The following is a 27,534-nucleotide window of genomic DNA, read 5'->3' on the forward strand; positions in this document are numbered from 1 at the left end:
TATGATTTTGCTGACTCTGCAGATCTTTAATATTTGTAAGTAAAGGAAATAGACATTAACAATGATTTCTTTTAACAAGTTGATTTTAGCTTGATTTGTATACCATCTAGAGCAGAGTCAAAGTAAGAAACACAGGTGGATTATGTCAGTAAAGTGCCCAGTTCATGATGATTAAACCTTCTGTATAATGAAAAAAGGAAGATTAACTGCCTCTACAGTGTGTAAGTAAAGTAAGGGTTGTGAACATAAAATCACTGTCAGCAAAATGTTGTTTGTTCTAATCAACAAAAACTGCATAATTCTCATGATTTATAGAAAGCTGAAAAAGAAAGAAATAGGTGGTTACCTACCTAGCTACTAAGGATAAACGTGGCCTACTATGTGAAATATATTATACAGCATTGGAAGCGGCTGGGATTTGCCTAAATGTGAAATGTTCTAAATTCTCCCATGATTAGCTGCCAATTCAAGGTCAGAAGCTACATCAGGATCCAGACGGCATGCCTTTGAAAACAAACAGAATAGTGAGTTATATTTTACAGCCAAAACTGGAATCTAACTTCGTTTGTACAGTGCATTGAAAATGTAACAGACTATATAAATTCTAAGTATTATCAAAATTGTTTGAGAATCAGTTTACTAAATACACTAAAGCAAACTTTAACCTTTACATCCCTTTTTCTAACTCTACTTAAGAGAACAAAACTGGTATGCTATATGTAACCAGTACACTCAAGTTGAGGATTGTTTCAAGAGCCTGGGCAAAAGCTACTTCGAAACAACTTTTGGTATGACTTCTGCTGACACCTAAGCCATAGAAGTAAATCGGTTTGCCAGGTGGAGGTTTTCTGAATACAGTTAATTTTCCCCTCAGCACTATGATCTGTTCATATAACCTCTGTGATACCCCTCTTCTCTCCTCTGCAAAATTTAGTGGGCCAAATGTGAACCTGGTTTATCTATGTTAAACACATATGGTAAAACAGGCAAATTGGGTTTTGATATGTTTCACTTTAAATGGGAAAAAGAAAAGGAGTACTTGTGGCACCTTAGAGACTAACAAATTTATTAGAGCATAAGCTTTCGTGAGCTACAGCTCACTTCATCGGATGCATTTGGTGGAAAAAACAGAGGAGAGATTTATATACACACACACACACAGAGAACATGAAACAATGGGTTTATCATACACACTGTAAGGAGAGTGATCACTTAAGATAAGCCATCACCAGCAGCGCGGGGGGGGGGGGGGGGAGGAAAACCTTTCATGGTGACAAGCAAGGTAGGCTAATTCCAGCAGTTAACAAGAATATCAGAGGAACAGTGGGGGGTGGGGTGGGAGGGAGAAATACCATGGGGAAATAGTTTTACTTTGTGTAATGACTCATCCATTCCCAGTCTCTATTCAAGCCTAAGTTAATTGTATCCAGTTTGCAAATTAATTCCAATTCAGCAGTCTCTCGTTGGAGTCTGTTTTTGAAGCATTTTTGTTGAAGTATAGCCACTCTTAGGTCTGTGATCGAGTGACCAGAGAGATTGAAGTAACTATACAATTAAATTACAAAATGGCTTCCAACCACAAAGCTAAAAGAAACAAATGATGCTGATCACCGTCCCCAGGGGAATACAGCAAAAAACTGCCATTAGGATACAGGGCCTTTCACTTCTAGGTTACTGACTCAAATCTGCTGTAAACCTCTAATGACTGAAAGTTGTTACTACCTGGTGGCTCTTTAATGTGAAATGAGGTGAGGGAATGGATGCCCACCTTTTCATTTGGCACCCTTGTTGGCAATTTGAACAGAGATGGAATGGACTGAGTATGCAAAGAGACTGAAATACTTCTTCCACTTGAAGTGATCACTCTAGAACAGGTGTGAAACAATGAGGGTCAATGTGAGAAAGCTTGCACTGATCCTGCCCTGATGTACCTATTCTATGGAAAGATAGTGATCACGCTTTATAACTGCTTGCCCAGCACTTTTCACTACATTTTTTTAAAAACTTCTGGGATTTTTTTTTTAAGTGTAGCTGCTTTTCACAGAAGAAAATAATTGAAAGAGTATTACTGTCTTTTCTGCAATCCGATTGACTTCAATGGGATCATCTGAGTAAGAAGCCACACTTGATGTTCATTTTTTTAGTAATTTAACTCCTGCATAGTTCCCACTTACTTGGGTTTTACAAAACAGGACACTAGTCCTATTCTTGGCCCGAAATTTGATTTTGCTCTCTAATGCAGTCAGATTGTAAACCAATGGATTGTGTGATGTTCCTCACACAAATTTTTTAAAAGGGGCATTTGTTTTATTTGGGACCTACAATGTGCTCTCTGTGCAGCAACACTTGACTAATCAACACTAGCCCCAGAACTGAGCTTATATCAGTGACCGCACAGATAAGTAAAGAAAAAGTTAGTCATGATCTCCTCAAGTATCAATAGAGAATGCTGGGATTTAAACTAGGGCTGTCGATTCATCGCAGTTAACTCATGCAATTAACTCAAAAAAATTAATCGCGATTAATTGCTGTTTTAATTGCACTGTTAAACAACAGAATACTAATTGAAATTTATTAAATATTTTGGATTTTTTCTACTTTTTTATATATTGTATTTTGGGTTATAATTGAAATCAAAGTATGTTATTTTTTATTATAATATTTGCACTGTAAAAATGAAAAACAGAAGAAATAGTATTTTTCAATTCACCTCATACAAGTACCATAGTGCAATCTCTTTGTCGTGAAAGGGCAATTTACAAATGCAGATTTTTTTTGGTAATGTAACTGCATTCAAAAAACACAAAACAGTCTAAAACTTTAGCGCCTACAAGTCCACTCAGTCCTGCTTCTTATTCTGCCAAATGCTAAGACAAACAAGTTTGTTTACATTGACAGGCGATACTGCTGCCTGCTTCTTATTTACAATATCATCTGAAAGTGAGAACAGGCATTCGCATGGCACTTTTGTAGCTGGCATTGCAAGGTATTTACATGCCAAATATGTTAAACATTCGTATGTCCCTTTATGCTTCAGTCACCATTACAGAGGACATGCTTCCATGCTGATGATGCTCATTAAAAAAATAATGCATCAATTAAATTTGTGACTATATTTGTTGGGGGAGAATTGTACGTCACCTGCTCTGTTTTACCTGCATTCTGCATATATTTCATGTTATAGCAGAGTCGGATGATGACCCAGCACATGTTGGTTTTAAGAACACTTTCACAGCCGATTTGACAAAACACAAAGACGGTACCAATGTGAGATTTATAAAAATAGCTATAGCATTCGACCCAAGGTTTACGAATCTGAAGTGTCTTCCAAAATCTGAGAGGGACGAGATAGGGAGCATGCTTTCAGAAGTCTTAAAAAGAGCAACACTCAGATTCAGAAAAGACAGAACCCAAACAACCGAAAATCAACCTTCTGCCGGTGGCATGACTCAGATAATGAAAATGAACATGTGTCGAGTCTGCACTGCTTTAGATTGCTATCTAGCAGAACCCATCATCAGCATGGACGCATGTCCCCTGGAATGATGATTGAAGCATGAAGGGACATATGAATCTTTAGCACATCTGGCACGTAAATATCTTGCGACGCCGGCTACCAGAGTGCCACACCTGTTCTCAATTTCATATGACATTGTAAACAAGAAGTGGGCAGCATTATCTCCTGCAAATGTAAACAAACTTATTTATCTGAGCGATTGGCATAAGAAGTAGGCCTGAGTGGACTTGCAGGCTCTAAAATTGTACCTTGTTTTATTTTTGAATGCAGGTTTTTTTGGTACATGATTCTATATTTATAGAGTATCAAAGAGGTAGCCGTGTTAGTCTGTATCCACAAAAACAATGTGGAGTCCGGTGGCACCTTAAAGACTAACAGATTTATTTGGGCAAAGAAGTGGGTTTTTTACCCACGAAAGCTTATGCTTAAATAAATCTTAGTCTTTAAGGTGCCACCAGACTCCTCTACATTTGTAAGTTCAACTTGCATGATAGAAATTGCACAACAGTACTTGTATTGGGTAAATTGAAAAATACTATTTTATTTACAGTGCAAATACTTGTAATAAAAAAAATAAAGTGAGCACTGTACACTTTGTATTCTGTGTTGTAATTGAAATCAATATATTTGAAAATGTTGAAAACATCCAAAATATTTAAATAAATGGTATTCTATTATTGTTTAACAGTGCGATTAAGCACGATTAATTTTTTTAATTGCTTGACAGCCCTAATTTAAAGGCATCAAGGTTTGCAAATAAGCAAAGAAATAAGTTCTGCTTTTGAGTTTAAGAGGCAAGTATAAACAATGTAGTCACGAAATCAGTGTTATTTATCACTTTAACCACCTTGGAAAAATTGTCATGAAAGATTACCAGCCCAGGCACAGGTTCTACTCACCTGCCTTTGTTGTGGTGATTATAATATGAAATTTTACTTGCCTATCAAAATATGTTACTTGCCTTCGGTGAGTAGAACCTTGCAAGGCTGTTTTGAATAGTGTGAGAGGATTTACTTCAGTATTTTTTTTAAATACAGAATATTTTTATGTAATAAATGTAGATAGTAAATGTTGTTGGAGCCTTTAATGAAACCATACAGCAAGTTTAAGAACTTAAATTCAAAATATCACTGATCTTATACTACATAAGTTAATTTGTAGGGCCTCCCCATGCTTACCCTAGAATAATTATTATTAGCTGCAACTTGATCTTGTTGTATGCCTAGGCCAAGCTGGAGACATCTAGCAAAGTAGAAAGTAGCCATAGCAACCCCTTTGGCTATGTATACAGGAAGGCAATCGGTTATCTTTGCTAACATATCAATGTTATCGTTTTCTGCAATCCTGTTGTAAAATTTACAATATAAGGTTAGAGGTGAGCATTTCAAGCTTCGATAGAAATCAGCTATATGAACCATAAAGAGATAGCGTCAAAGCATGCGCTTTGTGCCCAACTTCAGTTAAGTTGGGAATTCTGTTGATAATTCTCTAGCAAAACAGGTTTTAAATGTACATACAGACTTTGAGCAGTGAACATAATTCTCCTATTTTGAGTAACTTGATTCATACAAGAATTAGTGAGCAAATACACTATCACTTTGATCATTTTCATTATAACTGCACTAATTATAACAAAAGTGTTTCACACCAATTATTTGTTTCTACCAAACTGTTACCAGTTTAGTGGAAATTAAAGTAAAACTTGAGTAGATGGCCAAGCTTTATAGTTTTAAAAAGAGTATCATTCCAAATCATTAATGTTGATTTACCAATGTGCTGTTATCTGAAGATCATGGGGAACCTCTGAAAGCTTCAGGTAAAGAGGACTTTGGATACTTAAGACTGTCACCTTCTGGAGTTCCCCAACAGACATTAACTAACCTTTAACGAACTGGAGTTCAGTTAGTCATGGTTTGCTAGTACACTCAAAGGGATTTTGAGTTTTCTTTGAGTTTTTTAAAGCCTCAAATTTGATACAGCACTTCTTAAATAGTAGTGCCTGAAATATATATATTTAAATCCTGTCAGTGCATATATCTGCCTGCTGCCTTCTCGATAGCAGCTTTGCTATTACTGGTAAACACCGTCTTGAAGGGCCTGGGGAAGAGCATGCACATAAGGTCCCCAAACAATGTATGAGAGTGATGTCATGCTAATACATCCATCAGGAAGTGCAAGTGACCACTTGCAAAGAGCTGTTAAATACATAAAGTAAAGCCAACTAAAATGAAGAAATCATTACAGTAAACTAGGGGTTACATGTAAAATATTAGGTCTAAAATTTTCAGATGGAGATGTGATTTTTTTCGTTTGTGTCTTTTTAAATACAATTTACCACTTAAAATATATAAAAAAATTAGCACTACTTCCATCTACCTAGCAAGAATTCTGCTTTTTCCTGCCCTGTGAGATATTAGCAGCATCAGACTGTTGCAGGGAAAATACAAAATCCTGAATTCCAGCCTTGGTAGAAAATGGAGAAGCTTATTCAGTTTTATTTTAAACTATAAAAGTGCACTTAAGTTAAGCCTATAGACATACCATATGAATCATTATCAGTGAATCTGATTCTGTTTAAGCCTCAACAAATCATTGCTTGCTAAATCACTTGCATGCGTCTACAGTAATGTTCTTCCACCTAATGTGATCACCTTTACCAAATGACAGCTAAAACAAGGAGATATGGCAACTCATTCAAAATTAAACTTGTATCAAGCAACGATCTGGCTCTTGTGGCTTATATTTAATGTCCTCTGATAAGAAAAACAAGGGCATGCATTTTTTGCCCTCCCTTTCAAAATATAATAGAATACCAATGCAAATAATACCCAGTGAAGAAACGTTAATCAGCATGCATAGACAAAGGACTTAGTGATTGGCACAGTCTACTGAATGTTTTGTTAAAGGAGATGCCATGGTGATGAGCACAGCCTAAAGAAAGCTATACAGAATAGGAAGGCAATTCTTCAAGGCTACAGTATCCACGTGGCCAACCCCAACTCCAAACATAAGGCATGAGCGTGAGGGCAGTTCTATGCTTCAGCCCAAGTCAATATAACTTACGTCGCTCAGGGGTGTTAAAAATTCCCCCCCACCCCACAAGTGATTCAAGTTTTGCACTGTCCACACCAGAGCTATGTCGGTAGGAGATGCTCTCACGGAGGTGGAGTAATTATGCCAATGGGAGTGCGCTCTCCTGTTGGCATAGCATGTCTTCAGCAGACGCGCTACAGTAACGCAGCTGTGTCGATGCAGCTGTGCCAAAGTAGCAGTGTAGTGTAGACTTACACTGAGATGTGACTGAAAATAAGTGGATAACACAGAGCTCTCTTTTATATTGATTGGAGTGATGTAAGACTGTAAAGGGGAAATTTTTCATCATCTTATTAAATAAATGTCCAAGATTTGCATGGCAATTGGGGCATACTGACTTGGAGGTTACAAAAGTAGTGTATCTGTTTTAAATAGTGCAGCAAATTGGTGTACAGAAGGTACATGGGAAGGGACAGGGACAGGAGCAAAGAAAATACTGATGCCTGACGTGACAACCACTTGCACTGCTGGCAGAATTCTGGCCCAAGAACATCTACAGTGCCAATAAGATGGGATTGCTTTGAGCACGACAGTACATTTTCCTTCAGAAGTTATTTATGGTTATAACCTATTAGGGCTTCTTTGTGGAAAGATGACTACAGCTAACAAGGTGCACCCTTTCATTGTCAGAATAGCCTGCTGGACCACAGTGGTTAAAGGACAAACTCCACCTGATTGGTTTGGCCAGTGAATGGCTACCATTCTATCTACACTGCATGTGAAAGAATGGGAGCCTAGGTTGAGGATCAGCATGATTTTTGTGGGTTCAGTGGTGAATAAAAATAGAACGTTGTTTGGCTAAACATCTCAATTTCTGGACTGTCAGAACTTGAATCTGAAATCCAAATCTTGAAATTCTGCCACTCCTAGTTCTATAAAAAGAAAAGGAGTACTTGTGGCACCTTAGAGACTAACAAATTTATTTGAGCATAAGCTTTCGTGAGCTACAGCTCACTTCATCGGATGCTGAAGTGAGCTGTAGCTCACGAAAGCTTATGCTCAAATAAATTTGTTAGTCTCTAAGGTGCCACAAGTACTCCTTTTCTTTTTGCGAATACAGACTAACACGGCTGCTACTCTGAAACCTGTCCTAGTTCTATGTAATTTTCCTTGGCAGCATCCCTTTGTTCTTCGTTCCTTAGATACTTTACAGCAGAAGGATGAGTTTTGCATATAGCTTGTAGAGTTACTTTGCCTGTCTCTTTTTCCTTTAGCAACTTAATGATCTGAGGTTAAATCTGTAATGAAAGGCTTTGCTAGCAAACGTTCTATTTGGGGATTTATAATGGGACATTTGGTTACTTAGAAATTGTAAAACTGAGGCCAACAATTTATTCTCTTCTCATAGTGTGAGAATTCTCCTCTCCAGTGTGTTCTGGATTTCACCCACTGTGTAAACAAAACAGAAATCGGTCAACTTGGCCTTCAGCTCAACCATAAAAAATCAGAATGTATTATTGAACCTAAACCATCATGGCAGGGCAAATTATTTGATTGCATCTTATCCTGTTTACATAGAGAAGCAAGCGATATTTCTGAATTGAGAACACATTATAAGAGTGTACTGTAAAGTACTACCAGTTGAAACCTTAGAAATGCCAGATGGATCAGCAGTGGGATCCACTCTTAGATGACCTACTCCTGGGGAAAAGGAGACAGTAAAATGCTGCCTGCAAAAAAAATTTGGGTGAGGAGATTGAAGGGAAGTGGAATACATCTACTGGCCAGTAAAATAGCAGAATGGTGGATATGGATAAACTAGCCACCCCTAAAGAAATCTGACTGAGGAAGACCAGAAAGCCATGGGGGGAGGTCATCTTTCCCTGTTCCCAGAAGAAATCTCTTAAATGTCGGAAATGTTGGGATCCACATGCTGTTGACAAGTACATGGACAACTACCTGGGCAGTGGTTGTAACTCTGTTAGGGAGAGGAGGACCATTTTAATATTCTGACAGTTTTTTGGCCAGCTGGAAACTCGAAGTCGAGAGCAGCACTTCTCTTTTTCTGGATGGAAACAAGAGTCAAACTCTTATCCAAACACTTTAGAAACTCAAAAGAAAGTTCACTTTGGATTTTTTTTGGGGGGGGTGAGGGGGGGTTGTTTCATTATAGTCATTTATTTGTCTGTCTCTATATATGAAGCCACTTCCAGGCATGTCCTGTGTATTTTGGTAAAACATGGAGGATGGCTGCAGGCTATGAGAAATGACTGATTAAATCAGAGACAGGCCTCTCTTCTTTTTTGTTCTGCTCATCCACTGGATGAAGCTTTGGCAGCATGAGACAAGATATAGAGTTGATAGAGACTGGATGTTTTTTACATTACATCCTATATCATTTACATTATTTTCTAGGAAGTCAGACACAGGGTATAAGGCTCCTGTCCTATCCTTTATGTACCTGAGTTAAAATGTACGCAAATGAACTTAGAGAAATGGTAATACTTTTCAATGTACGCTTCTTTTAATATTTCAATCTCAATTTCTTCTCCAGTGATTATTTCTGCTTCCCTCTGATCAAGGGGGACAGAGTTGAACTGAATAATGGAAGGCTTTGTAATGATTAGGGTCTTAATGTTGTCTAAGTTCTGTCATTCACTTTTTAAAGATTAAGTATGGTAGTTAAATCTGATACATCTCTGGTAGGGGAATACAAGCTTGACTGACAGGAGTTTGAACTTGATCTAAAAGAATTATTTTTATCTTTAACTTCTATGATCTTATGTCAAGAATTCTAATAAATTTAACTAAAATTAATTCACCTTCTGGCAAATGCAGCAGCTTTTGTGTAAAATTTTCTTTTGTAGTAATACTCAACAAGATGGCCTTGAGCATAGACATTTCCACGTTCTGCTGCTTCCTTCAGGCACTCCACAGCAGCCATTGTATTTTGATGTATGCCTTGTCCATAGAGATACATTACACCAAGTACACCCTGTGACTCCAGACTTCCATTGCCACAAGCTTCTGAATGCCAGAAAAATGCCTACAGAACAGGCACAATAAGAACATAAGAATGGCCGTACTTGGTCAGACCAAAGGTCCATTCAGCCCAGTATCCTGTCTACTGACAGTGGCCAATACCAGGTGCCCCAGAGGGAATGAACCTAACGTAATGATCTAGTGATCTCTCTCTTGCCATCCATCTCCATCCTCTGACAAACAGAGGCTAGGGACACCATTCCTTACCCATCCCGGCTAATAGCCATTAATGGACTTAACCTCCATGAATTTATCCAGTTCTCTTTTAAACCCTGTTATAGTCCTAGTTTTCACAACCTCCTCAGGTAAGGAGTTCCACAGGTTGACTGAGCGCTGAGTGAAGAACTTCCTTTTATTTGTTTTAAACCTGCTACCCATTAATTTAATTTGGTGGCCCCTAGTTCTTATATTATGGGAACAAGTAAATAACTTTTCCTTATTCCTACTTTCTCCACACCACTCATGATTTTATATATCTCTATCATATCCCACCTTAGTCTCCTCTTTTCCAAGATGAAAAGTCATAGCCTCTTTAATGTCTCCTCATATGGGACCCATTCCAAACCCCTAATAATTTCAGTTGCCCTTTTCTGAACCTTTTCTAATGCCAGTATATCTTTTTTTGAGATGAGGGGACTACATCTGTACACAGTATTCAAGATGTGGGCGTACCATTGGTTTATATAAGGGAAATAAGATATTCTCCATCTTATTTGCTATCCCTTTTTTAATGATTCCTAACATCCCATTCGCTTTTTTGACTGCCGCTGTACACTGCATGGACGTCTTTGGAGAACTATCCACGATGACTCCAAGATCTTTCTCCTGATTAGTGGTAGCTAAATTAGCCCCATCATATTGTATGTATAGTTGGGGTTATTTTTTCCAATGTGCATTACTTTACATTTATCCACATTACATTTCATTTGCCATTTTGTTGCCCAATCACTTAGTTTTGTGAGATCTTTTTGAAGTTCTTCACAGACTGCTTTGGTCTTAACTATCTCGAGCAGTTTAGTATCATCTGCAAACTTTGCCACCTCACTGTTTACCCCTTTCTGCAGATCATTTATGAATAAGTTGAATAGGATTGGTCCTAAGACTGACTCTTGGGGAACCACTAGTTACCTCTCTCCATTCTGAAAATTTACCATTTATTCCTACCCTTTGTTCCCTGTCTTTTAACTAGTTCTCAATCCATGAAAGGATCTTCCCTCTTATCCCATGACAACTTAATTTACATAAGAGTCTTTGGTGAGGGACCTTGTCAAAGGCGTTCTGGAAATCTAAGTACACTATGTCCATGGATCCCCTTGTCCACAGGTTTGTTGACCCCCTCAAAGAACTCTAATAGTTTAGTAAGACATGATCTCCCTTTACAGAAACCATGTTGACTTTTGCGCAACAATTTATGTTCTTCTACGTGTCTGACAATTTTATTCTTTACTATTGTTTCAACTAATTTGCCTAGTACTGAAGTTAGACTTACCAGTCTGTAATTGGCAGGATCACCTCCAGAGCCCTTCTTAAATATTGGTGTTACATTAGCTATCTTCCAGTCATTGGGTACAGTAGCTGATTTAAAGGACAGGTTACAAACCATAGTTAATAGTTCCGCAATTTCACATTTGAGTTCTTTCAGAACTCTTGGGTGAATGCCATCTCGTCCCGGTGACTTGTTACTGTTAAGTTTCTCAATTAATTCCAAAACCTCCTCTAGTGACACTTCAATCTGACACAATTCCTCAGATTTGTCACCTACAAAAGATGGCTCAGGTTTGGGAATCTCCCTAACATCCTCAGACATTAAGACTGAAGCAAAGAATTCATTTAGTTTTCTCTGCGATGACTTTATTGTCTAAGTGCTCCTTTTGTATCTCGGTCATCCAGGGGCCCCACTGGTTTTTTAGCAGGCTTCCAGCTTCTGATGTACTTAAAAAACATTTTGTTATTACCTTTTGAATTTTTGGCTAGCTGTTCTTCAAACTCCTTTTTGGCTTTTTTAAATTACATTTTTACATTTAATTTGGTGGTGTTTATGCTCCTTTCTATTTACCTCACTAGGATTTGACTTCCACTTTTTAAAATATGCCTTTTTATCTCTCACTGCTTCTTTTACATGGTTGTTAAGCTACGGTGGCTCTTTTTTAGTTCTTTTACGGTATTTTTAATTTGGGGTATACATTTAAGTTGAGCCTCTATTATGGTGTCTTTGAAAAGTGTCCATGCAGCTTGCAGGGATTTTACTCTAGTCAGTGTACCTTTTAAGTTCTGTTTAACTAACTTCCTCATTTTTGCATAGTTCCCCTTTCTGAAATTAAATGCCACTGTTGAGATGTTCTTCCCACCACAGGAATGTTAAAGGTTGTTATATTATGGTCACTGTTTCCAAGCAGTCCTGTTATAGTTACCTCTTGGACCAGATCCTGCACTCCACTCAGGACTAGATTGAGAGTTGCCTCTCCCCTTGTAGGTTCCTGTACCCGCTGTTCCAAGAAGCAATCATTTAAAGTATTGAGAAATTTTGTCTCTGCATTTCGTCCTGAGGTGACATGTACCCAGTCAATATGGGGATAATTGAAATCCCCCACTGTTATTGAGTTTTTTTATTTTGATAGTCTCTCTAATCTCTCTGAGCATTTCATCGTCACTATCACTGTCCTGGTGAGGTCGATAATATATTATGTTATATTCTTATCAGAGCATGGAATTACTATCCACAGAGGTTCTATGGAATATGTGGATTCGTTTAAGATTTTTATTTCATCTGATTCTACATTTTCTTTCACATATAGTGCCACTCCCCGCCCCCTCGCATGACCTGTTCTGTCCTTCTGATATATCTTGTTATTTTGATATCACAATGTTCTTGTCATTTTTGAAATATTTACATAACCCTTTGCTTCTGGTAAAAATAGATATTCCCTAATCTAGACTATAACCTAAGTGTCTTGCATACTATGTTTTCTTTAAAGCTCTTTTATCTAGCAGCTGGAGAGAGGTGTCTGCATAGTAAATAATGCAGAGCCACTCCAATACTTACATTTATTTCCTTTACTCATGCAGTCCTGTGCCCCGCCACTCCTGTTGGTCATTTCTTAAACATACAGAGAACTATAAATCTTAATCCCAAATCATAATGCTGATTCTTGAGTTTCAGATCGGATGCTCCCACCTCCTGCTAATTGTTTCATTACAAAAGCCTGACTAGAAATGTCAAGGGATTAAAATAAGAAATTGTCTTTCTGTATATATGCCAGTTTGGGTCTAAATGGGTGAAAAAGTCTAGAAGTAATAGGGCATATGTTATAAATAAGCTACAAAAGTCTCTTTCTGGAACACTTCACAGATCCAAAATGAATCTGGGCATTGCATCATGATATGGAAAAGGCAGAAATCGGCATTACCTTTTTCAGATCTTTTGGATTTGATGTAGAATAAAACATTCCCAGGGTACTTTGAGCCTTTACACTTGCCTTTGGATTCCCATGGTCTGCAGCAATAAGCCACAGCCTAAAGAATAGGGAGGAAATATAAGTAACATTATAACAGGGTATTTTATAAATAATGGATAAATTATTAGATTAAATTTACCTTTCAGCCTCTTTATCTGAATGCTTAACACCACATCCTTCAAAATAAGATCTGCCAAGATTGTATGCAGCAGCATATTTTAAATGTCTTGCTTTAGGGGAGTTAGAGTTGATGATTATTTTCATGTACTCCACTCCTTTTTCCTTCGAGAGAAACAGATTTTAATCATAATTGCAGAAGGTAAAAAGGACAAAAATTAAAATTCCAGGTAAAGTAGGTTACATATTACACACAAAGAACTTTTCAGTTCTAAAACTCTCTTAATGTTAAAAAGTTTGGATGTGCTCAGTTAAGGTAGTGTAAAGAGTCTTATTATTATATTTTAAATATTTTCTTTTCTAAAAAAGCAAAAATTAATTTTCATTATGCTCTATTTTTGTGAAAAAATTGAACTACTTGTCTAAAAACTGATATTGTGTAGGATGTCAGTTTGATAAGGATGATATCATAATTCCTTGCTCTAGCTTTCATTGTACCAACTGCGGACCATCATTCAAGATCAGATTGCTACCTACAACAGGTAGCTCAAAAAGTTTCACAATACTACAATTATTTTATTAAATTAAAGCCATTCCTTATAAAATGGGAGCACTGAACAAAACTGGATTTACTCTGTTGTGCCAAGTTTTGTAGCAAACAACACTACACTCTCATGTGATAAGAGGGAAGTTCCTCTTGTGGATCGGTAACTGGTTAAAAGATAGAAAACAAAGGGTAGGAATAAATGGTCAGTTTTCAGAATGGAGATAGGTAAATAGTGGTGTCCCCCAGGCGTCCGTACTGAGACCAGTGCTATTCAACATACTCATAAATAAGCTTGAAAAAGGGGTAAAGAGTGAGGTGGCAACATTTTGCAGATGATACAAAACTACTCGAGAGTTAAGTCCAAAGCAGACTGCAAAGAGCTATAAAAGGATCTCACAAAACTGGGTGACTGGGCAATAAAATAGCAGATAAAATTCAGTGTTGATAAATACTAAGTAATGTACATTGGAAAACATAATCCCAACTATACATATAAAATGCTGGGGTCTAAATTAGCTGTTACCTCTCAAGAAAGAGATCTTGGAGTCATTGTGGATAGTTCATGGCAAACATCCACTCAATGTGCAGTGACAGTCAAAAAAGCTAACAGAATGTTGGGAATCATTAAGAAAGGCATAGATAAGAAGACATGGTATGCATACATCTTGAATGCTGCGTGCAGATGTAGTCACTGAGTCTCAAAAAAGATATACTGGAATTAGAAAAGGTTCAGAAAAGGTTCAGAAACAAAAATTATTGGGGTATGGAACAGTTTCCATAAAAGGAGAGATTAATAACATGGGACTTTTCAGCTTGGAAAAGAAATGACTAAGGGAGGATATGTTAGAAGTCTATAAAATCATGACTGGTGTGGAGAAAGTAAATAAGAAAGTGTTATTTACTCCCTCTAATAATACAAGAGCTAGGGCTCACCAAATGAAATTAATAGGCAGCAGGTTTAAAACAAACAAAAGGAAGTATTTCTTCACACAATGCAGAGTCAACCTGTGAAACTCTTTGCCAAAGAATGTTGTGAAGGCCAAGACTATAAGAGGGTTCAAAAAAGAACTAGATAAATTCATGGAGGATAGGTCTATCAATGGCTATAAGCCACGATGGGCAGAGATGGTGTCCCTGGCCTCTGTTTGCCAGAAGCTAGGAATGGGCGACAGGGGATGGATCACTTGACGATTACCTGTTCTGTTCATTCCCTCTGGGACATCTGGTGTTCACCACTGTGGGAAGAGAGGATACTGGACTAGATGGACCTTTGGTCTAACCCTGTATGGCTGTTTTTATGTTCTTATGGTCACTATCCTGAATTCCTTGGCTAGATGTGGTAGGCCCCACCTCTGTTTCACTTTCTAGGCATCAGAGGTTTTAGCCCATCTTTTGCCAGCAAAGAATGTTACACTCTTAAATAATCTGTAATGGCTGATACATCTGTTTACTGTAATATTAAACAATCAATTATGTACCTATAGTATATCTAATCAAGCTAAGCATTTATATAAAGATCAGCACCCAATATAGGAATCTGCATCAACAATGCCATTTTAATATAATTAAGAAGATACTTGTGGAGCTGGATGGCTTACGAGACTGGTAACAGGATAATGGAGCTTTTCATATCTAAGTTACCAATTCAAATGCAAAAGTTACTGCTCTCTTATGGTGTTTCATGCCTCTGAAATGAATTTGGTGGTCACAATTCATATTATAAAATTGTATCTCCACAACTGGCACACTTATTAGTTTCATAAAAGAAGCTATGCACTGACTAGAGAAGAAGACTGAGCTACTCTTTTACCCCAAAGTTGGTGCCTTCAGGAAATAGTTGAGGCATGCTGGCAGGGCAGTGTATGGAAACGTATGCATCACTGCCCCTCAACCTGAACCCTTGCTGTGGTTTAATGGAGGACTCCCAGAGTTCTCAAACTGGCACATTTCTCATGTGCTAAATTCTCTTACAGACACACTTCTGCATAAGAAAAACTTACTGGGTCTTCTTTGGTCCCCAATCCATCATAATACATTACACCCAGCTGATACAGAGCTTGAAAATCCGTCTCCTTAATTTTTGCAAATTGTGTAAGTGCTTCTTCATAACATCCCTGAATGAGACAGTGAGCAATCAAGTAGTACATTATAGTGTATATAACAAACGAACTCTTCAGCATAATTTATTTTTAAACTAGAGTATTTGCTCAGTGAACATGAGAAAAATCACAGAGCATTAGGAACAAAAACATATTTTTATATGGTTAAAAAAAGTCACTCTGAATTCACTGGCACCTTAGAGACTAACAAATTTATTTGAGCATAAGCTTTTGTGTAGCTCACGAAAGCTTATGCTCAAATAAATTTGTTAGTCTCTAAGGTGCCACAAGTACTCCTTTTCTTTTTGTGGATACAGACTAACACGGCTGCTACTCTGAAATCTGAATATACTGTTAGCAATTGGGACAGGTAAGGTCAACTTCAGAAAATATTGAATCAGATGGAAACACTTAGGACTTCCAACCAAGTGGTGTTGTTGTATGTGGGTGCGTATACACAAAAATTAGCATAGGATATGTATCAGTTTACCACACTGCACATTACCCTCAAGATGCCACTATATGTAATCCAAGAAGCTAGTGCCACAGCAGAAACAGGAAAAATATGTAGAAATTTTCTGATACCCTTATTTCTTCCTAATTAATCTCCCAATTTAACTGTCCATCATTATGCCACAAAGCACATAAACACATACTTAATTTTAAGCATGTGCTTAAATCACATTAATTTTTAAAAAGAAAAGGAGTACTTGTGGCACCTTAGAGACTAACAAATTTATTAGAGCATAAGCTTTTGTGAGCTACAGCTCACTTCATCGGATGCATCCGATGAAGTGAGCTGTAGCTCATAAAAGCTTATGCTCTAATAAATTTGTTAGTCTCTAAGGTGCCACAAGTACTCCTTTTCTTTTTGCGAATACAGACTAACACGGCTGCTACTCTGAAACCTGTCATTAATTTTTAAATCATTGATTTCAGTGGGACCTAAGCACGTGTTCAAAGTTAAGCAGCTGTTTATGTGCTTTGCTGAATAGAGATAAAAATGATTAAATGCATGCTAAATTAGGACCCACAACTCTGATTTCACACCAAGACTTCACTATCACAAATTTGTGAGGGTTTTTTTTTGTTTTTGCTTTACAGAAAGATGATAAATGAGTGGTAGGATTCCACAGTGAGCTAACTAAGTGGAGAAAAGGTACTTATAACGTTTACCATTTACTGAGAGGTAGCTAGGTGAGTTCCTCATCATACGCCCTTCTCATGGCTGTAGCTAACCTCCCCTATTTGCCTCCAGTAAAACTAAAGTTCCAAAACTCCACTATATTTTCACAGCAGGATAGCTAATGTATGTTACTTATCCAACATTAAAAACACACCTTCGTCAGTAAAGAGACAGAAATCTGTTTGTGGCTTTCTTAAGAGTTCAAGAAGCAACCTTTACAATATTTGCTACTTCAGTAACTCAGGAAGAAAACTGTTTTTAAATACTTAGTAAAACAATGACAGTAGAATCCTTTTAATTGAGGACTCTGATATCCTGATTTAAAGGTGCCAATTTTTTTAATTTAAAAGAAAATGGAAAAGACAGTGAAATAAAGTACTATACTGAATAAAAACAATAGTTACTGTATTTCCTCTTCTTTTTTTTTATTTATTTAGCGACAAGAGTTTAGAATTTAACAGCTGTTTAACATGTGGTTTAACAGCTACTTAACATGTGGTTAAAGAGCCTTCAGCTGGCTCAATGCCTTTGGCTAATTCTGTCCTAATTAACTATTAGTTATTATCATTAGCCTAAATCAGGTCCCTTGGGAGATGTCTCAAAGCAGCCATCCTAAGTGATAATACCCCTTTTAAAAATAAACAAAAAACTATCCGGAAATAGCAATAGCCTTTTACACCTACCTGGCATATGCATCAGAAAAACTAGGGCTGCAAGATGCAAGCCTCTTAAACCACACTTTTTTAGGTTCAATGAGCTGGATCAATGGCAAAACTGTGCAACAACATACAAAACTGTATAGATTTAAAAAACTCTTTGAAACCTTTACTATTATAAACGACACTATAAACCCCAACAACCTACATGCGGGTGGGTGGGTATCAAAGGCCAGGGCAGGCTAAGCCTCCTCTGACCCAGGTGTTGGACCCGCCCTCCGTTTCTCTTGACCCCAAAGAGGGCAGGGGCTCACTCAGCTCCAGTCGGCAGCCTGGAGCTTGGGCCCGCTGGTGGCCCACAGTGGGACTGGGGCCAGCCACTCAGCCTGGCGCTGGTGCTAACCCAGTGCTGGTGGCTTGTCCTGGTGCTGGGGAGGCTGACAGCTCGGGCCAGCACTTGGGGGGCTGGCCGGTGCTGCTGGGGCAAGGGGGCTGGGGCTCCTCCAGCTACATGGGGGGAGGGAGGCTTGGGGCTGTTCTGGCTGTGGGTAGGTGGGGTCTTGAGTCTCTGGCGGGTGGGAGAGCGGGGCCTTGGGCACAAGGGATGGGGCCGGTGATGGGGCCCAAAGGGGAGGTTCACTTTCTGCCCATGTACTTACAAGGATTTAGGTAAAAGATCTAGGCCCAGATTCACAAAGATACTAAGGTGCCTAAACCCCAGACTTAGGTGCCTAGATCCTAGTTTCAGCTTCACTGTGATCCACAAAACTCCTGTTAAACCCTGTAGGTGCCTAACAGGGCTGGCTCTTGATTCTTTGACACCCCAAGCAAAAAATTTGCCGCCCCGAGCTCAGGTGGGGCTGGGGCTTGCAGGCGGCGCTGGAAGCAGAGGGAGTAATGTCACCTTCTCCCAACGCCTGCAGGGGCTTTACCCTCTTCCCCGCCCGGCCACGCAGAGAAGCCCCGATATAAGGGGTGGCACAAGGCAGCGCAGCAGCCAGTGCACAGATGGGGCAGTGCAGCCCTGGCTCCCCAGCAGGACTCACCCTTTCCTCCCCAGGTAACGGCTGGGCCCTGGCAGCTCAGTATCACGGGGCTGGGGCTTCCCCTTCCCGCTGCGGCCCCAGGGGCGCGGCGCCCTCGCCCCGTCTAAGTGGCACAGCTTCGAGAGCACAACTTCCCCGAAAAAAAAAGGACAGCCAGAATGCCGCCCCTAGAAAGGTGCTGCCCCACTCATGTGCTTGCTTTGCTGGTGCCTAGAGCCGGTCCTGGTGCCTAAGGTGAATTGCTGCCTGTGTTTTCAGGGTACAAGTTCCATAGGCACCTAAGTTTCTGCCTCTGTGGATGCATGCTACTGCCTCACTCCAGGCAGCTGGACAACTATCTGTCACCAAAGCCACAGAGTGATTCACAAATTGGGGGAAGAGAGGCATTTGGCCACTTAAGTTGTGTGAGGGGTGCAAGTCAGTAGGCATGCTGAGGTCACCTACCAGACCAGGTCCCGTTCAAAACTGGCCAAAGGAGACTATGATAGTAGTGCCTATGTTATAACTTTTAGAGGAGTGGTTAAAGCAGTCACCTGGAATGTGGGAGACCCAGGTTCAATTTTCCCCCCTTTCTGCCAGAGTGGAAGAAAGGATTTGAACAGGGGTTTCCCAGTTCTCAGGCAAGTGCTCTGACCACTGAGATATGGGGCTTGCTCAGTCTCTCCTGTTGATGCTGTTGCACTGTGAATAAATAATGAAAGAGTTATTGGAGCAGGGTCTCCCATCTCCCAGGTATGTGCCCTACACCAGACTACAATCATTTTCTCTCTGTCTGGCCCAATGACTACTTAAGTATTTATCCATAGTAGAACTGGGGGAGAGGAGGTGAGGAGAGGAAAGAGGGGGCCAGTGGTCAAGGCACCCACCTGGAAGACCCAGGGTCCAATCACTCATTTATCCGCAATCTAACAGTATCAACAGTTGGGATGGAGAGAACTGACCCTCCCCCAATCAGCAAATCCCATAGCTCAGTGGTTAAAACACTGTCTTGAGAAGTGGGAGACCCCTAATCAAATCCTCAAAAAAACCCTATCCCCAGCAGAGGGGGGAATTGAACCTGAGCCTCCCACATCCCAGGTAGTGCCCTAAGCATTGTGCTAAAAGTTATAAGGTGGAAACCAGCTCCTCTTCCTCCAACTATTTTGTGTGAACTGAGGCAGGTGCCTAACTCATTCCCACAAGAAACACCTTAGGCGCCTAAGCTGCCTGACTCCAGGAGCTGGTTTCCATTCATGGACTGCTAAGCAGAGACAGGTGCTTCCTTATAGCCTGGTCTTGGATGCCTCTTTTCAAGAGGGGGACTAAGCACACACTCCTCTCATTGACATCTCCCATTGCTTAGCTTCGGTGGCTTCCCACCTAGCATGCTGGTTTTTGTGGATTGCATTCTAAGGTGATCTTCTCTTCCCCCTTCATTCTATAGGGAGCTTAGGCTCCTAACTTGGCTTTTTAAATCACAGTGTTGCTCCTGTGATTTTTCTAGGTGCCAAGATGCTCAACATTGCAACACCCAAGTCCCTTTATAATTCCACCCCTGGTTGGAAGCAGACTGTAGGTACAGAGATAGAAACCATCCTCCGCTCTTCGATTGACCATAGAAAGAGAGGAACTGACGCGAATGCAGAGCCATATCCCTTTATATAACCTACACTGAACACTAAGTGTTACAAGACAGCACTTGCACGGCTCTCAACGGGCATAGCTTTAAAAGAGATTTCTGAATTTTGGAGCAGCAGGAGGTGCCATAGCAGTCAATGGCATTATGCAGAGACTTCCTCAAAGATATATTATCATGTGTCTAGATATGAAGTTCTGGTTAGGACTACACTTCAATACACAACATGGATATCTAAGTTCCAGTTAGCCAAGGAACAGTCTGATATTCCACTAGATGGCCCCAATCTTACTCCCACTGACGTCAATAAGTGTTTTGCCACTCACTTCAGTGAGAACAGGACTGGCCCCAAATATTCTGCTCTCTATGTAGTCAGCAGAACTTCTGGCAATGACTATAGTCAGAAGCACTGAACCCAATTTCTCAAATTTGAGAATATTTGAAATAATACTGTATCTGTAACTTTATTCTTCTCCCTCCTCACTTCTGAGTCTCATTCCTTCTCAGGGAATCATGCTTCCCACAGTTGCTCCAGACTTCTTGTTTGATTCAGATGTTTTAGTTTTTACTTATTTCACTTTGTATGTATCTTCTTTTGTAAGATTTTCTAGTGTTACCTCTTTTTCCATGTGGAAATTGTACTGAAAAGTGTCAGTTTTATCAAACGTTCTAAAAAGTAAATAGTAAAGTACAACCTCTTCAAAGTACAGCTGCCCTTGTAGAAAATATGCCAGAGGATCTCCATCTATGATCCTCTTCGCCAACAGCTCCTCTGCCCTTGCAAACAAAGCGGTATGGCTATAGTTCCCTGCTAAAAACAGATATATATTTGTCTAATCACAACAAACAGAATAATATTGTAAGTACACTATCACACTAAAGTTGTAATAGTTCTCTTTTTTTACCCTGACAGACATAATTAAGATGTTTCCTTTTTGTTGTACGCTCCATAGACTCAGCTAAAACAGGTCAATGTTTTATACTGGAGGAAAAAAATCTACAATAAAGATAATTAAACCTTTATGAAACAGTTTACTGTACCATACAAATGCTATATATATTTGTACGATGAAAACCTGATCTCAGTTGGTGGAAAAACCAGAATACAAAAAACAAGTTCCCTTAAAGAAAGATTATTCACACTGGAAACATGAATTGCTAATGTTTAGAACAGTTTAAGATCTAAGCGAAACAACAGAAGATATCAATGGAACCTTAAAAATGACAAAAACTCCTTCAAAACTGGCAGCCAAATCAGGGAATATCACTTTAAGCCCTGATCTTGCAATCTTGTGCATGGGGCTCCACACAGGCACAACAGTTCACCTACTTACAATGACTTGCAGGAGCAGCGCCTTGCAGAGACCGAGAAAGAGAAGAGGAAGGAGAGACATTGTTTCTTATGCTAGGGCATGGGCTACCTAAGTGGTTGACCTGATTTAGGTGCCTAACTCCAGGAGAAATCTGCAGCTGGGTATCCCAAGCAGAGGGAAGTGCCTATCTCTGGCCCACCAGCCAGGAGCACCATTTCAGCTGCATACATGCCTATGCCCCCTTCTCAGCATTTCTCTCCTGGCTAACTTATGTGACTCCCTACTCGGCTGGCTGGCTTTTGAAAATCACTTCCTTAGGGGACTTAACTCTCTCGATATATTTTATAGGGTGCCTAACCCAAGGCTAAAAATTCCACTGGGACACAGGCTGCGTAGCGGGCTAAGTGTTGCAATGCCTAAATATCACTGAGGATCTGAGCCAAAGTCACTTTGAAAATGAGACTCAAGGGCCAGATTTTCAAAGGTATTTATATGCTTAAACACACAGACATGAACCTAGTGGGCTTTTGAGGGTCTAGCAAGTTACACACTTAAGTCCTATTTAAGTCAACAGGAATTAGGTGTCCACCTGCTTGGGCACTTTTGAAAATCCCACGAGGTGCCTATCTGTATCTTCATGAGGCTAAATACCTTTGAAAATCTGATCCTTTGGCAATTAAGTTACTTAGCTGCTTTTAAAAATTTGACACCAGGTCTCTCCAGGTTCACCACTGACTAGCTATATGCTTACTCTTTCTTTCTTTCTTTCTTTCTTTCTTTCTTTCTTTCTTTCTTTCACATTGCTTGCTATTGCCTATATTTAGACTCCTGGAAAATCTTCTCCACTTGTTTAGCAAAGCCAGTACTATCTTCTTCCAGTGCATTAATGGCTTGCAGGACACAAGGAGTCTTTTCCCTTGGAAATGGATTCTTCAGTGGCCTCAGTGGTATGAAAGAGTTATATTTATGCTGTTTAAGACCTTGGGTAAGTCACTTCATTTCTGTGAAGTCTATGTCTAATATGGGAGTGATGATAACACCAGAGTTATTTTGAGACTGTACTTAAAAAGCATTTTGAATTTGTCAGGTGAAAGGAGCTATATAAGTGCCAAAAATTATTTTTATTAATAAAATCTCTGTCACAATACTCTTATTCGTGGCTTTTAGGATTTTTTTTCCAGCTGAGTGAGATACTTTTCTGGTGACAGTAACATTTTGTGAACAAGCTGAACTTTTAATCAATTACATGTTACTTTACTAATTATAATGGTGAAATCTCTTTCCGACTTAACAGAGACTGGAAGAATCACTTGAATCAGAGAACAGGCGGGGAACAACAAAGAATGAGAGGCAGCAAGAACAATCCAACTAGCAAAGAGAAAAAGAGGAGCTACGTTAATGTGCTTAAAAATGGGAAGAAGAGGGACCACATCAAACTGAAGCAGGAAAAGCGAGGAGGAAAAAAAGAAATAGGAAGATCAGACAATGAAAAAATGGCTCTATTCCCCTTGAATATTCTGCTCCATTTATCTACTTCCAGAACCCTCATATTTTCTGCAAGCATTTAAAGTAAAAAGGGGGAACAAACTCACCCCAATATTGCCAAGCTAAAAGTCTTAAAGAACTGTTGGGCCTGGTTAAATTTATGAGATTGGCTTAAAAATCATGAGACTTTAAAAAGCAATACTTTGTGTTCTTTTTATTTGATGTATTGGTTCTGATCCTTAAGGCAATACTCAGTTCAAGTTACCATGCTTTTGCCTGTAATCATGAGGTCTACACTTTTTTTTTCAAATGAAGGCTGAAACTCTCCACTTCAGATTGAGGACTAGAGGTAAAAAAAACAGTAAATTTTGTAGAGTGATAGCACATTTTTAAAAAGGAAAAAGATAAAAATTAACAAAAACCTAAGAAATGACATTAAAAAACTCTCTTTGAAAAGAACATTATTTATGTTACCACGTTAGGAAATGCCAAGTTTATAGTAGTCATGTAATTTTTCCCTTGTGTTTATGAATTAAGCGACAGTAGTTAATTACATAATTGCACAATATTTTTTCCAGAGGACCCCACCTCACTGAGTGCATGGAACAGACCAATGGTGGGCAACCTGCAGCCTGCACACAGCCCGTCATGGTAATCTGCTGGCAGGCCGCATGTGGCCCGCGGACTGCAGGTTGCCCACCACTGGAACAGACCCACAAGGAGTACAAGAAAGTTATGCAGGCAACTATAAACTGGCATTTCCTAACTTTTGAGTGTTTGACTTTGCAACCTACATAATGTTCCTTTAATGTCACATATTTGTATGTACTATATCAGCGGTCACCAACCCATCGATTGCGATCGACTGGCCGATCCTGGGGACTCTTCCAGTTGATCGCAATCTCCGGCGGTGCAGCGGGGCTGCTGCTAAGGCAGGCTCCCTGCCTGTTGTGGCCCCATGCTGCTCCCGGAAGGGGTCAACACACCTCTGAGGCTCCTGTAAGGAAGGTCGGGGGGCACGTGGCTCTGCATGCTGCCCCTCTCTACAAGCACTGCTCCTGCAGCTCCCATTGGCCACGAATGGGGAACTGTGGCCAATGGGAGCTTTGGGGGCGGTGGCTGCAGAGAGGGGCAGCATGCAGAGCCACCTGCCCCCAACCCCTATCCCAGGGGCTGCAGAAGCATGTTGGCCCCTTCCGGGAACGGCACGGGGCCAGGGCAGGCAGGAAGCCTGCCTTAGCCTCGCTGTGTCACCGCCTGGGAGCCACCCGCGGTAAGTGCCACCTGGCAAGAGGCCGCACCCCAAGCCCCAGCCCTGACCCCACTCCCAGAGCCAGAACCCCATACCCCCTCCTGCACCCCCAACACTCTGCCTCAGCCCAGAACCCCCTCCTGCACCCAAACACCCTCCCAGAATTTGCACCCCTCAATTCTTGCTGCACCTAAACACCCTGCCCCAGGCTCGGCCTGCACTGCAAATCCCTTGGCCCTAGCCCAGAGCCTGCACCCCCTCACAAAGCCCTCACCCAGCCTGGTGAAAGTGAGTGAGGATGGGGGAGAGCGAGCGATGGAGAGAAGGGGGGATGGAGTGAGTGGGGCGGGACCTCGGGGAAGGGACAGAACCTGGGTTGCCCTTAAATTAAAAAAGTGATCTCGGGCATAAAAATGTTGAAGACCACTGTACTATATAGAGAGTGACTTTGTGCTTTAGTGAATATTACCACTGATTTCTGTTTCACTTCAGTCAACATTAATCTGGTCAACATTAATCTCTACGGACAATAAAGTCTCATGTTCCTCAGCACTGTAGGTGCTGAAATCAAGGTAAAATTACCAATGTATCTGAGCCGCTCCACGCTTTAGTGAAGATACTACTACACGAATGGGAAAGCATCTCCCATCAGTGTAGTTAATCCAAAGCCCCAAAACTTGGGGCAGGTCTATATTACAGCCGGGATCGACGCTATGAGCTCGATCCACCGGCAGTCGATTTAGCGGGTCTAGAAAATACCCGCCAAATTGACTGCAGACCGCTCTCCAGTCAACCCCTGTACTCAATCCCCGACGAGAAGAGTAAAATAAGATGACGGGAGATTTTCTCCTATCGACCCTCCCATGGTGTAGACCCTGTGGTAACTCAACCTAAGGTACGTCAACTCCAGCTATGTTATTCACGTAGCTGGAGTTGCGTAGCGTAGGTCGACTTACCGAGGTAGCGTAGACATCGCCCTGGTCTACCCTACCGAGGTAGGTCAACGTAAGGCAGCTTACGCTGACCTAATTCTGTAAGTGACTATACTACAATGTTGCTCCCGCCGATGTAAGTTGCCCACTACACCAACCTAATAACTCCATCTCTGCAAGAGGCATAGCACTTAGGAGGATGTAGTTTAAGTCAATGCAGTGTCTGTAGACACTGTGTTGCTTACATCACCAGTTCCTGCCTTTAACAGCCTGCCTTGGGTCTGACCGCTGGACGGGGTGTAGCTATAGGTGGGCTTCGGCCCACCCGCTTAGCATCCAGGCCCACCCCCCCCCCAGCCCTGGCTCTGCTCTGGCCCCAGCACTAGCCCCACCCAGACCTGGAGGACGCCGCACACATCTCCGGCCTGACTGGAGGCGGGAGAACAGCAGCGGCACAGCAGAGGAGTGCCTGACAACCACAGTGCACATGCCGCAACTGGAGGAGGCTGGCCGGCTGGCCTGCCCAGCAGTGGCAATCATCAAAAAATGTAGGCCTGCTGCCTCAGGGAGACAGGCCTGACAGGGGGTGGTGCGACGGGGACTGGTGCTGGAAGCCGTGTGCACTGGAGAGGGGCGTCTCCACCCAGAGCTAGGTACGTGTGCAGAGCTCTGGGGGACCCGACCAGAGCATCCATCGCCCCACACAAGGCCGGCTGGACCGGAGGGAGGAGTGGAGGCGGGCCCCCAAGCCTTCCTGCCTCCTCTCCCCCATCATTGCCCGCCCATCCGAAGTTGGGGACCTCCCAAATATCCCATGCTAGCTCCGCCACTTCCATTGGAGCTCCGCCACTCCAGGGCTGTCAGCTTCAGCAATCAGCCCAGGGTGGCGGGGCTCCGGTAGTCAACTCTGCGCCTGGGTGACAGCTCAGGATGTCAGCTCCCCCCCCGCAATGTCCCATTTAAGTCAGTGCAAGTACTCCGGTGAGGATGCGCTCCACTGGCAGGAGGACAGACATGAACAGCCAATTTAATTACTGCGTTGGCTGTAGGTTGATCTAATTTAAGCTGACAAGTCACATGAGGCGTAGCTATGTCCACTGGAGAAGCTCTTCTGTTGCCACAGTGCTGTCTACAAGGGAGGGAGGAGGAAGGTCGGTATAACTATGTTGCTATGGGGCAGATTTTTCACACTCCTGAGTGACACAGTTATCCCGATATAGAGCTGTAGAGTAGACCTTGGGTACGATCCACCAGCAAGTCACTGGGAGACTGAGGATCAGACTCCAGGAGTCCTGTCTCCCAGACCTTTGTGCCCAGCTGTGAGATGGATGGACCCTGGTAAACACGCTGCGACTGAGTGGCGCCTGGGCACCTGCTGGGCTAGGAGCGCCCTAGTGCAAAGCAGCAGCCGAGGGGCACCGGCTGGAGGAGCGGCTCCCAGCACGAATGGGGGGTGCGGGTCTTTACCTATCTCCGCCCCTTGCTGCTTGTTCAGCTCGGAGCCGCGGAAGGTCCTGGAGACGGTCTGCAGGACAGTCTGGGAGCTGCACCTCCGGGGCAGCGCCTCGCTGTTCAGCTTCATCTCGCCCCCAGCAGCTGCGCCGCCTCCCCTGCAACATAAAACGGGCACCACCAGTAACGACAAACTGTCCCCCGGCTGCTCGCTGCGCAGCCTGCAGGGCCGCCCCCGGCACGGCACCGCACCGCACCGCACCGCACCGCAGCGCAGCGCAGGCTGGACCCGTGTCGTGGAGGTGCCGGGCTGTCCCGCGGCCGAGGACCGCGCTGCGCGCTGGGGCCCGTCTCGGAGCCCGCGGCATGTGGCGCGCGGCCGCCCGTGCGTGACTCACCGCGTCCGCCGCAGGGGCCCATCCCGCCCGCCGCGCGCCCGGCTCCCTTCGCGCCTCCCAGTGACTCCGGCCGCTTCCCGTTGCCAGGTAACGATTATCGTCCCGGGTGGCCGCGAGCTCCCCGCGCTTCGCAGCCGCTGGACGCCCCCGCGCGCCCCCTGGTGGTGCTGAGCGTAGGGGGCTACCGGACGGGCCTGGCGTGAGCGCGCCAGTCACAACGCTCTGGTGGGGGAGGTCCGGACCCCGCCCCTTCGCGGCTCTGCCCCGCGCTCGTCCTAAACCAGGGGTCAGCTGCGGGGTGACTCGCCAGATTCAGCCTACCTGACAGGACAGACAGGGCCCCTGCTGGGGGGAAGCATCACAGACCGCTGGGCAAAGCCCCCCAACTG

General features: G+C 42.1%; 1 protein-coding gene across 3 annotated transcripts; it reads right to left on the reverse strand.

Annotated features, from left to right (window-relative positions):
- Positions 1-27,347, reverse strand: LOC119854465 (LRP2 binding protein). 3 transcript variants are annotated; one of them, XM_038398929.2, is made up of 8 exons: positions 27,146-27,343; positions 26,763-26,905; positions 21,009-21,124; positions 15,712-15,825; positions 13,187-13,329; positions 13,000-13,105; positions 9,373-9,596; positions 1-504 (listed from the first exon to the last, which is right to left on the reverse strand). In XM_038398929.2, exons 2-8 carry the CDS (start codon positions 26,875-26,877, stop codon positions 480-482), a joined length of 843 nt encoding a protein of 280 aa, XP_038254857.2. In that variant the 5' UTR covers positions 26,878-26,905; positions 27,146-27,343; the 3' UTR covers positions 1-479. The 3 variants fall into 3 exon arrangements, with proteins under 3 accessions (XP_038254857.2, XP_043369547.1, XP_043369545.1); XM_043513610.1 differs by lacking the exon at positions 1-504 and adding an exon at positions 4,136-4,861 and having other exon boundaries at positions 27,146-27,347; XM_043513612.1 differs by lacking the exon at positions 9,373-9,596 and having other exon boundaries at positions 27,146-27,342.
- Positions 27,348-27,534: the final 187 nt, after the last annotated feature.

Source organism: Dermochelys coriacea, chromosome 4 (assembly GCF_009764565.3).
Source record: "Dermochelys coriacea isolate rDerCor1 chromosome 4, rDerCor1.pri.v4, whole genome shotgun sequence".
Classification (NCBI taxonomy): Eukaryota; Metazoa; Chordata; order Testudines; family Dermochelyidae; genus Dermochelys; species Dermochelys coriacea.

Bases quoted from the DNA above. Each gene is read 5' to 3' on its own strand.
- LOC119854465 (XM_043513610.1), bottom strand. From the start codon at position 26,877: ATGAAGCTGAACAGCGAGGCGCTGCCCCGGAGGTGCAGCTCCCAGACT. The intron at 21,125-26,762 runs GTAAAGACCCGC...ATCTGTTTTTAG, and splicing joins GCAGCAAGGGGCGGAGATAG to CAGGGAACTATAGCCATACC. The intron at 4,862-9,372 runs GTGAATTAATTT...ATTTTACAACAG, and splicing joins GCTGCTGCATTTGCCAGAAG to GATTGCAGAAAACGATAACA.